The sequence below is a fragment of the Patiria miniata genome, unplaced genomic scaffold (genome assembly GCF_015706575.1).
Source record: "Patiria miniata isolate m_02_andy unplaced genomic scaffold, ASM1570657v1 HiC_scaffold_21, whole genome shotgun sequence".
Classification (NCBI taxonomy): domain Eukaryota; kingdom Metazoa; phylum Echinodermata; class Asteroidea; order Valvatida; family Asterinidae; genus Patiria; species Patiria miniata.
In genome coordinates this window covers 8,148,959-8,162,420 of record NW_024037060.1, presented here as the reverse complement: position 1 = coordinate 8,162,420, position 13,462 = coordinate 8,148,959, and the positions used below count along the sequence as shown (strand labels likewise).

The window sequence follows — 13,462 nt, the reverse complement described above, 5'->3', positions numbered from 1 at the left end:
GACTCGCTGTGTCTGCCATCTTCAAAGTGCGGTAACGGCGGAAACTTTTTCGCGTAGTTACCGATGTCGACCCACGAGCCGGTAATGGACCTTTTTAGGGATAAACGTTGGGGCGCGCACTGTATTGTGAATCGAGCGAATTGGTTGAAGCAGAAACGTGTGTGCCTGCAATTTGCATATGACCTCAATAATGACCTCTATTCTTGTGGTTGCGAGATAAGTCCACACAGAAAGGAAATAGGAAAAGACTCGAAAAGATAATAAAACAGCAATATTTCCTTGCTCATTTATATTTACATATTTTCTTGTCATTTAAGGTTTTTGTCCAGCCAGCACCACGAATGATGCTCTTCATGGTCGGTTGATGTGGCTTGCAACAAGAAGAGGCAGAACAGCAGAGTCCTTCGAGAGATGCCCGCTCATGACATCAAAAGGTGAGACGACAATCAATTGTGAAGCTAAAAATGATAATATGATAACTTTAAAACAGTGGCTGTGTTTAAAATTCCGTAACTTGAAAAGTACATGAGTGATTTGAATGATTCTTGTACTCAAAGAAAGCTTATAAACTGAGCTTTCATATCTGAGGTTTTGAATGTGCTACATGCAGAACTTCTGTAAAACAATGGTCCCAACATTTGGGTTTCGGTGGTTTTTTTTAACTCACCCTGTATTTTAACAGAACTGGTTTTATTTGCTATTCTAGAGTTTGAAGGTTAAAATCTAGTAAACAGGATTTTCCTCTTTCATTACATTAAAAAGTATCACGCTTTTGATAATATGTTGGTTAATTTTGCATACAGCTGGGGATCCGTTAGCTGTTCGCAACTGCTCCGTTTTAGCTCCGCCGGACTATTTTCAATGGGGAAACCATGTACCTCAAAGTTGCGGAGAAGAAAGGAATGAAGTAACTCTGGAAGACGCCACTGATGTAAGCTTTGAAGTTCAGCCATTTAGAATATAAATAGAATTTACTGGAGCTGGAATTGAACCAGTGACCTTTAAAATGTTCAATTGATACGCCATTACGATGCTGTATCCTTGAGCTTATATGTGATGTGATCAAGCTACACGAGTCGTTTGTTGACCCTGGTCAAAACATTTTTGAGCACAGTATCAGCATTACTGCTGTGAAAACCGCATGCTGATACCATCTTTAGTTCAAAAATTATGGAAGTCGGAACACCAAGAGATGTGATGAAGTGGCCCTATTTTGGCCTGTATCTCCAAATAAAAATTCCCGACAAATGACTCATTTAGCTTGATGGCATCACATATGTTGAGAGTCTATATGTCCGCTGATCAGTCCTAGCACACCCAGGTATAAGGCTTCCGACTGGATAGAGTGCCATGAACAGAGATTGAACAACTTTATAACACTGTCTGATGACATGTAGGGCTAGATAGCTCAGTTATTGTTGGGTAGATCAGTGCGCTAGAGGTATGCAGCAGGTTCATATTCTGCCACAGTCACATTTCTTAGTTGAATCTTTATTGATTAAAACTGTGCCTAGTCATTTTCCCTTGTAAGTGATGATTCACAACACATTCACAACGTAATCTTGACAGTTATAAAACAGTTTAAGATTCAGCACGTATTATAATTACCGAGAATGGTGCCTTAGGCCAAAAAAAAAGTCTCCGGTTTCTGGTATGGAGCTTGCCCAAAAAGTGGTGCGGCGACGCAGCTTTTTTTTTTTTTTTTACCTGGTTTTTGCTTCAAATGTAGGCTGATGACTGCAAATGGTGCCCGACTAAACTTAGTGCAAATATATGGGAGTCCAAAGAGGCCACATAAAGCTTATTCTCGATCATAACCCCACCTAAAAACATGTTAAAATTGTGCAGCAGCAGGATTCCAGTCAAACCAATGAGTTTGGCGGTTTTGAGACATCATCTTTTATTGAAAAAAAACTTTTTCATTTTGCCGACGCACATGGCTACGGCGACGCGTGTGCACACCAGAAACCAGAGACTTTTTTTTTTGGCCTTAGGTAGACATTCCCATTGGATTGTGCGCAACAAAATTCAAATATTCATGACCCTAACCCCCATTTTACCTTATCCTACTCCCACACATTTTGGAACCTTCATGTTTTGGACCACGAGCAATCGATCTAGCCTTTTTGCAACCCTAAAATGTTGCCTCTCAATAGTTGTGGAGACCTTGGAGTGTCTCCTTAATCTACCTTTAATATTCTCCTGAAGGGTACATTTACAGAAAATCATTGTTTCAATCTGTATTTTGTTGTCATTCTATAAATGTTTACTTTTTATCTAAGTTGACTGAACAGTCCTATGGAGAAACTGAATAAATGTGTCTTCTGTATTTGGCAGATTGATGTCAGTCTAGGGAACGTGAATGAAGTGGTTGAGTTTCTGGCCAATGAGACGTCAGAGTCATCTGAAAGTGCAGAAGATGTGGAAGCAGTCTCCACCATTTTGATGAATATTGTCGGGGCAGGATCAGGAGATACGGAGGTAGCTGATCCCCCAAAAATGTCAACAAACTAAAAACTTGCAATATGTACAAATTGAGAAATGAATGTTAATAAATTTGAATCTTTACTGATTTCAATGTTGTGGCTTAATAAGATGGCAAACTTCTCAAATACTCCAATTGATTTCGTCTCAGCTTTTAAGGGTTTCTAGTGGGAACACAGGCATCTTAAGAAGTGAAATATTGACTTGCAAAGGGCACTCATGCTCATCTGCGTGAGATGCATGATCACAAGACAGGCATAAGGTCAAGGGAAGTGGTGAATTGTAGGCATTACTCAAAAGTTCCATGGATGCTTTAGATAATAAGCGATTGTCCGATTGATGTAGCTGGGCACTAGTGTGGAAATGTTGAGTTAGTGGTTTATGCAAATTCAAGTACCAGCTTGTGTTATTGATGGACACCATGTGATCATGGCTCAGCCAATCAGGATAAAGAATCAGCTGTGGGTCGTTATAAAGAAATCGTTCACAAAACATTTGCAGAAGATATTCCAACGAGCCTAGGCTGTTACCTCAATGATGGCACATACTTCCTGCTCACATTTCAGCAAACGTCTTAAGTAAACTTTGAACCCTAGAAGATGTGCAAAGCGACGCACCAAACTTAATTCCAAAGTTATCAAAAATAGGACTTCAAAAGAAGTTCAAATTGTCAGCCCAATAAGCTATTTGCCATGAGATGGTTGGCAGTGAACATGGTTAACTAAACTTCTGGAGGATTCTTGGTTCTTGGCTTCTTGGTTGGTTCTTCTCCTAAATACTCCACGTGGGAGTTTATACAGGAGGCCAGAAACACCGGGGCAAACCCCTTCTCTTAGCAATAAATGTTTACTGGGTTCTTTTACGTGCATTTATGCAACACACGGGACCTACTGCTTTACATCCCATCCGAAGGACGAAGCAATAATGGTTGAGTGCCTTGCCTAAGAGCACAAGTGTCCGCCGGCGGGCTCGAACCCACGTCACTGTTGGCTCTGAAACACCAGAAGATAAGTCCAGTGCTCTTAACCCCTAGGCCATGACACTCCATTCTAGGGCCAACCTAGTAGGTGTTTTATTGTAAACCTCGTGGAATTCAAGTATTTATAAATTTTTATGAAGGTAACCGAGTTGGTGATACAGACGGTAAGCAATGTCATCATGAGTACCAGCCAGGCTCCTGACTCCCAGACTCCCGAGGTCAATGCTGGCAGCTCCTCAGCCATCGTTCAGTCTGTTGAGGCTCAAGTTGCCTTGACTCTGAGACAAGAGGGTCCAGTCAGTATACAACAGGACACCATCCACGTTGAGGCAGTCAGTCTACCCCCAATGCAGGTTAGCAATGGACTCACCTTTGTGTCTGCTCCAAAGCAGCAGACCGGACAGTCTTCACCGCAGGAGGGCAGTCTTGTCGGCACTGAGGTCACGACCTTGGTGAATGCCAGCAAGGCGCCTCAAGATGTGATAGCTTCAATCCGGTTACCGGCTAATATTGTCAAGTTGATACAGGCCGGCAATGGTAAGACCGATTTTCAGTAGAGACCTGTTTGGTTCGTAGATCAAGGCATTGTTCAATTACCTTTAAAGAAAAATTGTAAAAAAAGAAGGGGTGTAATGAGTTTTGCTCATTAAAAAGTATTGGGTTTACTTGTTTCCAACTTGATATATGTTTATGTCATCTGCATCCCCTGCTAGGCTTGAATTGTGACTTGCTCCAATATAACTTTGCTAGCTGATGCCTTTGACAAACTTAAAAGGTGTTAAGACAAGGTGAGCCTGTCTTAAGTCTTTTTCTGACATCACTGATTTTTATAAATACCTTTAAGAAAATGGTTCCCAGCCGCTGCGGGCGAGTTTCATTGTCTATGCTGATGACACCTTGTTCAAGTCAGCTCTGATCAAAGACTCCCCAGGGAAGAACGGCTCCAGCCTCCGGGTTGCTGGGTCCGTTGTCTCACTGACTGTGGAAGACGTTGAGTTGGTCAACCTCACCGAACCAGTGGTCGTCCAATTCAAGGTACTTGTCTTCATAAAGATATCGTGGAGCTTCTGTACGGAAGCCAGTCCATCATAGGTTAGACCTAATCACCCTAGACAACCAAATCCTAATTTGTAGTTCTGTAGGTTGTGCAGTCTTGCTTTTTGGTTTATTAGCTGTTTCGGTGTACACACCGAAACAGCTCTTGTTTCTGTTATTTTTTTTTTTCTCTTTTGTTTTTCAGACTTTTTTCTCATAGGATAACACGTGTTTTCGTTCTACAAGTCACTTTTGGCTTTTTTTCAAATCCGATCGACTTCTGACCTGGCACACACTTAGACCACCATCTGAAGATGTGCGCCGAAACTTTTCGTCATGCTGACGTCATCACGTGATTTATTATAGATTTTTGAATATTTAATTTTTCCCATAGATTTTGTACACAGAAATTTAAAAAAAAATGTCAATTTTCAGAGGGCATTTTCGACAGTTTGCCAGTAATTCATTTACACCAATCTTTGTCCAAGCAATGACCCTAATTCAAACAACATTGTGTAACGATGACGTCATGATGACGTCATCCGGTGTTTATTTATGGGCAATTAAATTGTGACACTTTTAATATTTAAAAATGCATAAGAAATCAACCGTACGCGTCCGCAGCATTCTGTTGCCGGCAAGTGGTAGAGTAGGTTGAGGTCTTTATTTCATTCAGTGTGCGTAAAATCACGTGACCCTTGCTTCCGGTCGAAAAAGGCCCAAACCGGAAGTGGCTTATTATTTGAAAGTGGTAATAGATATGAACTTGCTTTTAACGGTGTAAGTCTCTTGGCTGATAGTATTCTTCAAATCATCTACCGATGACGTCATGCAATCTTCGAGCGCCCTCTAGCGACAGGTTGAATATTTTCAAAAATGTATTTTGAATAGATGTCTGTGGCGAAGTTTGTCGGAATCGCCTAAATATTGGTGTATATGATGACCTTGACCCACTTAAGACGTGTGCAAAGTTTAAGGTGTATGACGTCATCAGACCGGAAGTTATAATGAAAAGACCCTTTTTCCTTAAAAAATTCCTGAAAAATCAACCATGGCAGTTTTTATATTAGTTTTTACTTTAATTGTCTATTTAAGGGTAGGTCTAAAATATTTCAAAGCTTCAAGGCAATAAGCAAACTCGGACATGCCCTGCGCACGCTTAAAACTTTAGGTTGACAATAACTCTGCTTTAAAACATGCACAGTCCACAATGTACATGTACATGCACGTACGTTGTACATATCGTATGTCAGTCAGCCCGCGCGCAGCGCACGTGTAGCTGAGGTCAAATCCTGTCCACAGTGACCGTTTTAGCCGATTTCCGGCTAACTTTGACAGATTTCATGTTCATGCATAGTCAGGGACGTAGGATAGACACTTTTTGTATAGAATACGCATGTACATGTTCATTCGACCTGGATGAAACTCCTTTACGGCAGTCATTAATAAAACGGTCGAAACAGCTCAGTGTTTGTCCACAAACACATTTCTAGTTAATATTGTTGAGTTTACAGTCCAGCGTTGTATCTCATGGTCGAACAGGCACCGGCCAATAATGAAACGGAGGGAAATAGAACCATCGAGTGTGTCTTCTGGGATTTCGATCTGAGTGACGGAGTCGGCGATTGGTCAACAGCGGGTTGCTTGCTGGCAAGAGAGACAAATGATACAGTGTCCTGTAACTGCAGCCATGCGACCAACTTTGCCATTCTCGTGGTAAGTTTCCTAACTGAAGTTCATTTCCTACGCCTGTCTTGGAGGTCCTTTGAAGTTCACTATAAAGTAAGTTGGGAAAGTAAAAATTGCATGCATTTAACACAGACCCCTCCCTGTTCCCTTAAAATCCACGGTGTTTTCAGTCCTTTGAAAAATAAGAGCCCAATGTGCAGTTTCCCGCAGAGTGAAGTGCTTTCAGAATTCAGTGTGGTTCTTCCACCATAAATTTGGGGAGTTGGGGTTAAAGGGAAAGTACAACTTTTGCTTTTGCTGCAATTTTCAGAAATAATTGGATTTGGAGGATTTATAGTATGTTATAGCAAATATTATTAAGCTGACTTGTTTCATTTTTTGGGCTGGTAGATGCTGGAAAAACCAAGAAAACCAATCACGTTCTTGTAGTCTGGTTCCTTGACCCCACTTTAGATGAAATGGAGCATTAGGCTTTTGGGACGTGAGGTCGGAGAATCAGTCTAGCACGCTTGTACTCCTTCAAGGGTGTGTGATCAATTGCAAAGAAAATGCGGAATAACTAAATATGAAAAAGTAGGAGCAAATTTTCTCCAATGCTGGTTGGCCGACCAGCGTTGGAAAATACCATTTTTCTTGAAAATGGCAGCACACCAGTAGCCACGATTTTACAGGGTGCTTTAGACTATCATTCTCTAACAATCCAGTAAGGTACTTCGTGATTATTTGATCATTTCGTTTTGTGATATTTGCAAATGTTTATATCTTCCCTTTAGATCATGGGATGAATGTTTTCAGATAAATATGAAAGAGATAGTCTGAATGTTTTAGTTCAGATAATTGTTTTTCTCTTTCAACTTTTAAGTGCTGAGTGGTGCGTGGATTCAAGGTTTCTGTTTTTACTGTTCTTCTTTTATCTAGAATGTCCATGGACAGAAGGAAACAAGTAAAGTATTCCGGGATGTTTTGAATATCATAACCAACGTCGGTTGTGCCATCTCCATCATTGCACTGGTCATCACCTTGACTGTGTATCTAGCGATCAAGTAAGATCTCTCTCAATCTATCTGAAGCCCCGTCGCACTCTTGCAAATACAGCTAATGTGTGCCCGACGTTTTTGGGCATTTGGGTGTCGTCATTCGTTTGTGACACGTTTGGCATATAGTCGTATTCGTTACCGGTTTGTAGGGGTTTGAAAAGGTAGGCTGGGGTCTAGAAAAAATTTCTAAAAAAAAAAATAATCAGAATTTTGAGGGGGGGACAACGTAGTGATCAATATGTTATGTATGCGCACTCTTTTAATCACTTTCAAGCCTTGCATCAATTAGAAACTTTATAAAATTACAAGCCACTCGTGTGCATAAAATGTGATATTTTGTAGCAAAAGTGCCTTTCACACTGAACCTTTCACAGGATTCACGTCCTCAGTTTTTCTTCCACGCAAGGCGTTCCTACAATGATTATAAGCTTTTTCTGTAACCATAGGAAACTGCGAACTGGCAAATCTCGTCAGATCTTCATCCACTTGTTCTTTGCCTGGCTGATATTGTACATCGTGTTCCTTGCTGGCATCGACAACGCAAAGGTAGGTGTGAATTGACACTAGAAGTTCAATAAAGGAATAAATGTGTGTTTGGTTGGTATTAAACACTCCATTTAAGCCCGGTTGCAGTCTGGATGGGTGTTCATCTCGGGGTAATCACCCATCCAGACTGCAACCAATCTTAAACAGAGTGTTTAATACCGACCAAACGCACGTTTATTCCCATTCATCAATACCTTTTCGGTCAAAAAAAGAAATCAACTGGACGTTGCCAACCATTTTGTTCAACAATTTTACTTCGTGTTTTATGAAACACCTTTGACTATAATATAGAATGTCCCTCTACAACTCCTTACCTTTTAAGGAGAATGGCGTGTGCGTCGCGCAAAACGCAGCTGGGTGAAGTGGGAATTTCGGACTATGAAATACTGATTCACTGGTAGTATTGCGCATGCATATGTTAGGAATATGAACATTCAACCAATAAAATGTTAAAAGGCACCGGATTTCATGGGAGTCCAAATTTTCATGTGACACAGGAAAATGTTTATTACCAGCTAGCCATGTCTTTATCATCCCTTTAAGACTGGCCACATGACGGGCTCTTGACCAATAGGAATGGGTAAACTGTCTTAGATATTTATGAATAAACATTAGGTGAGGAAAATATTTTGCTGATTGTAATTGTGTTCACCTTACTCTATTGAAAGATTGAATCAATAACTGAAATTAAAATAAATGGGGTGTAGTGATGTGCTGTTCCATATTGTGTAAAGATGGATTATTTTGCAATTTTGTGGTCGTTGGGGAAAAATACTAGTTTTTGAAATATGTTTTAATTTTAGGGTACTGGAGGTGGTTGTGTGTTCGTTGCAGCTTTACTCCACTACTTTGTCTTATGCACTTTGATGTGGACGGCTGTTGAAGCCAGGAACATGTACGTGAGTGCGGTGAAGGTGTTCCCAGAAGACACGCCTCACTACATGCTCAAGGCTTGCCTCATCGCTTGGGGTGAGTTTCTTGCAATATCCTCTGCATAGTTATTATCATTTTGAGGTAGGCTAATACACGAATCATACATAAATGACGTACCTCGTCAGATGTTAACGTTTACCCAATCAACTGTTTTCCAGGATCTCCACTGATTGTTCTGACGATCACCTTGGCTGCAGCAACTGATCACTACAGAAACGAGCATTAGTAAGTAAAACAGATCACGAAATAGAAATTGTCTGTCTGGTCTCAATGAAGAGGTGAAATTTCCTATTGTTTTTCATGTACTTTGTATTTCCTTTCAGCTGCTTCCTTGAGCCTGATCTTGTGCTGTACCTCGGCCTCCTTGCTCCCATTGGTCTCATCCTCATCCACAACATCATCACCTTCATCTTAGTCATGCGCAGCATCCTGAAGGTCCAGGAGGCATCTCGCTCCCAGCAGATCTCCAAACGCCTCCAGAATGCCGTGGGAATCTCCACCCTCATGGGGTTGACCTGGAGTTTTGGGTTCCTGGTCGTCATCGACGGATCGGAGGCCTTCCAGCTCATCTTCTGTCTGGCCAACTCCTTTCAGGTGGGATATCTTCCATACTACAGCATGAAACCTTATTGTCTCCAGAATTTTTCTTTGAGAAACCCAACTACATGTATTTTATCCACCTGTGCAAGATCTAATGGCACAGTTTTTGGATTAGACAGAAAGGGCATATAAGTCACCTCCATGGCGAGAGCCTTCCTCACCCCAACAAATGTCTCTCAAACCTCTTGGTTGGTTTTGATGAAAGATCTGGGCAGGGTTACGGCTAACAGTTGCATCGGCAAAGTTGTCGTCATCTTTCTGAAGCATTGTGTGAAAGCTGGCGTCTTGAATACAATAAGAAAGTTTGATACAAGGTCTTGCCTTGCATTGGTATAATTATGTTCTTGTTGAATTTGCCTTTTATTTACTTACTTTATTCCACCTCAGGGTACATGTAATGCAAAAATATACATAGAATTCTTCTAAATTAATAAGGTATGTTATAACGAATAAGAAAAAAAAAAGCAATGTATTAGTATTAATACCAAGAGATGTAGGGGACTTACACAAAGCAAGCATGTCGAGTGCGAGTCCCCTGAACAACAAAAACAATATTTAAACGCAATAAACAAAGTACATAATAACAACAAAAAGGACTCCGTATAACATAGACAATATGAGAATGTAATTGACAGGGACGATGAGTTTGAATTAATGTAAAGAAGCTTAAAAAAAATTGGCAGAATCCTTATTGAATTTAAGGTCCATGGGGGCAAGGTGTGTTTTTGATCATGCTGGACCTCATTCTGAATGAGATAATAACTGTTCGAGAATGTTTCATTAATTTCAGGGCCTGATTGTCTTCATCATGTTTTGCGTGCGACGTGAAGAGGTCCGCACCGCCCTCGCACCGTACATGAAGCGCCTCTGCTGCAGTCGCACCTGTGATGTACAGGTGCCTTGGAAAAAGAATAGGGCAAACGACCCGCCCATGTTGTCTGAATCGGTGCCGAGTTCACCATCGTCAACTGCCCACACTGCTGAATTTGACATGTCCGTGTCAGGACCCTATTAGTGAGAGGCAGGCTTCAATACTCGCTGTCTGAAGCGTCAATCTTTAAAGTCTACTTATAGAATACTTATTACCTTAACATGCACAACATTACTGGACCGAGCTCTGTCTAATGTGGATTTCTTAGTATAGGTATTTCTCTAGCACTTAACTGGTTTGTAACTCTTCACTCAGTTTCTGATGTGAGGCAGGTGGCTCTGGACAGTAACGCACATACATTGGGGATAGCCTGACTGTATGATTATGGAGCTATAAAAAAGGCTCCATGGTACGATCAAGGACAAACCATGCACTCCCGCCGTATGTGCGAACATATTTGGTCGTCAACTGATTGAGAAGCCTTTATCTCAGAAGGCTGCTCATGAATGCGTCGCGAAAGCCACATTAGACTGGGCTTGGTTCCGTAATAAAATGGTAGGTGGCACTGACATGAACACCACACGCACCCACATCGGGGTTTATTGGGTACCACTATTATCTACTTTGCTTCCCCACCATTGTTCGCCTGTGTTTCTATTTGAAATCGCTAATGCTATGGCTTTTCTGATGTGCGGTACCAAGATATCTAAAGACCAACTTGTAGGATACTACCCTCCCCATTGTTGCTCTCTGTTCTCAGTACCCCGTAATAAGTACCCATATGTATTAATACATACTCGTTGGCACGTTTGTGCCAGCTAAATTTATTTGAAATCCTCGAAAACAGACTTGTTACGCCTTTGTGTAAGGCTTCAGGCACCATTTGATTACACAGGCATGTCCTTTCCAGTGAGCTTCCCCAATTTTTCCGTTATTACCATGCAAGGAGTACTTGTCCACAAAGTCCATAACCACCACTGGATAAAGTGACAGGTGCACTCAATCTGTGACTGCCTCGTGTACATGGCAATGCAGGCATGCATGATTTGCTGATTGGCAATTCTCGGCAACTGTGCAGAATTGTGCAGGCACTTTGCAGACAATGTGCAGACATACTTAAGCTTGACCTTGCTAATAATCTCCAGGGGCCAATTTCATGGGACTGCTAAGTTCACAAATTTGCTTAGCACAAAAAAAGTCTGGCTTGCAAAAACAGGTTGCCAGCCAAAACTCCATGAGATGTATAGTGCTCGTGATTAGTATTCAGCTGTTGTAAATTTGCTATTGCATGAAAATCGCGTGGAGTTTTGGCTGGTAAACTGCTTTTATAAGACAGGTTTTTTTGTGTGCTAAGCAATTGTTTTTACTTAGCAGCACCGTGAAATTGGGCCCTGATTACTGTGGAGGGGGGGGGGTGGTGGTTTTATTTTAAAGACTTAAGCAATGTACTATAAGAAACGAAATCATTGCATTTTAAAAAACCAGCAGTTGTATATAATTATTGGTTGCAGAAGGAGGAATAGTCGTACTCGTACGACATTATTATCATCAATATCAGTTTTTTATATGTAAGCTAGTTCTTTTTATGTAAGCTAATTAAGTTTTTCTAGTTATTGCTTCGTTTGGTTTCCAGGTTTTTTTGTTAACTCCGCTCATAACTGTTGATTTGAGTGATTCAAAATGCAGTGAAGAGTTAAACAAAACAAAAACCAGCCAACTGCTTAATATATGAATGCCATTTGACAGTGTCAAGGGAAAATACAACACTTTATGATTTGCAAACATCGAAAAATAAACTACCAAGTTTTTGCGAAATACCTTACTAGGATGTTGTTAAATGGCAGTCTAAAGCATCCTGTAAAATTATGGCACCTGATGTAAAGTCGTTTTCAAGAAAATGGTATTTTTGTGTACATTTCCTACGGTGGTCGGCCGACCACCGTTGGAAAAACTTACATTATCTTTATTCATTTCCAGTAATTCCTTTTCTTTTTATATTTAAATATTTTTAAGTTCTAACTTTTGGCTTCAAATACTTTTTATATTAGTATTTGTATTTATATTTATTTACTCTGTACACAACTTGATGAGGAGTGGCAGGTCTTTGGCCACAGTGATTGTTATCGCTTTTGCCTCTCCTATGCCCATCTTGTATGTGATGAAAAAGAATTGGCATGAATAAATAATAATGATAATAATGTAATGGAGATCAATAGTTAAAACACAGAGCAAGTCGAGAACTGTGCCCGGTTATCTTTCAATCATTGTAGGAAGTTTCGAATTAATTAAATTAAATCGAATCGAAAAAAAGCAACAACAAAACAGGCCCAATATTTTTTCCGTTAAAGCACAAAACACAATTTGAAATTTTGTAAGACAAAATAATATACATGTACTCAAAATAATAGGAAGATGCCTTAATTTCCCGACGTGGTGTATCAAGCACTGTATGCTCGATGCTTTCGAGAGCTGGGGGAAAATATTCGCAGCCGGCTTAATACTCCGGCGGGACTCAAACCCACGACCTCCTACTTACATCATTTTTCACAATTTACATCATCTTTCCTAATATGCATCATTCCCACGCAAAAAAATCAACTGCTCAACCAATGAGATTTTGATTCTTACAATGAGAATTGTTTGTCAAGTTACGCACTATCGCACATGTACGGCAAGAACTAAAATATTGTATGGGCCGAACATAATTTGACGCTTGGAAAGCAATAATTGTCAATAAGGCCAAAAAAAAGTCTCCGGTTTCTGGTATGGAGCTTGCCCAAAAAGTGGTGCGGCGACGCGGCTTTTTTTTTTTTTTACCTGATTTTTTTACTTCAAATGTGTGCTGATGACTGCAAATGGTGCCCGACTAAACTTAGTGCAAATATATGGGAGTCCAGATAGGTCACATAAAGCTTATTCTTGACCATAACCCAATCTAAAAACACGTTAAAATTGTGCAGCAGCAGGATTCCAGTCAAACCAGTGAGTTTGGCGGTTTTGAGACATCATCTTTCATTGAAAAAAAAACTTTTTCATTTTGCCGACGCGCATGGCTACGGCGACGCGTGCGCATACCAGAAACCGGAGACTTTTTTTTTTTGGCCTTATAGTCAATTATTAAAAATTCATGGATTTATTACATAGACCTTTGTTTTGTTTTGTTTTTAATGCTACCGTAGGACTGCCGAGCAGAAAAGTAGAGGATCCAAAAAAATCAAAAAAGTTATGTGCTAGCCAAGCATTCAGGGATTGGATGGGCCATAACGACAATCCCTTAGGACTCTTCTG

At 40.5% G+C, this 13,462-nt stretch overlaps 1 protein-coding gene across 2 annotated transcripts in view; it reads left to right on the top strand.

Moving 5' to 3' along the window:
• LOC119729609 overlaps positions 1 to 12,496 on the top strand; it is a 30,126-nt gene extending 17,630 nt beyond the window's left edge. For both annotated transcript variants that reach the window (XM_038202244.1, XM_038202245.1), the window contains exons 15-26: positions 318 to 434; positions 804 to 931; positions 2,338 to 2,481; positions 3,604 to 4,000; positions 4,308 to 4,498; positions 6,041 to 6,214; positions 7,106 to 7,230; positions 7,671 to 7,770; positions 8,574 to 8,739; positions 8,862 to 8,928; positions 9,027 to 9,297; positions 10,094 to 12,496. In XM_038202244.1, the coding sequence (XP_038058172.1) occupies positions 318 to 434; positions 804 to 931; positions 2,338 to 2,481; positions 3,604 to 4,000; positions 4,308 to 4,498; positions 6,041 to 6,214; positions 7,106 to 7,230; positions 7,671 to 7,770; positions 8,574 to 8,739; positions 8,862 to 8,928; positions 9,027 to 9,297; positions 10,094 to 10,318 (2,105 nt within the window). In that variant the 3' untranslated portion in view covers positions 10,319 to 12,496. The remainder of the gene's footprint in view (positions 1 to 317; positions 435 to 803; positions 932 to 2,337; positions 2,482 to 3,603; positions 4,001 to 4,307; positions 4,499 to 6,040; positions 6,215 to 7,105; positions 7,231 to 7,670; positions 7,771 to 8,573; positions 8,740 to 8,861; positions 8,929 to 9,026; positions 9,298 to 10,093) is intronic.
• Positions 12,497 to 13,462: the final 966 nt, after the last annotated feature.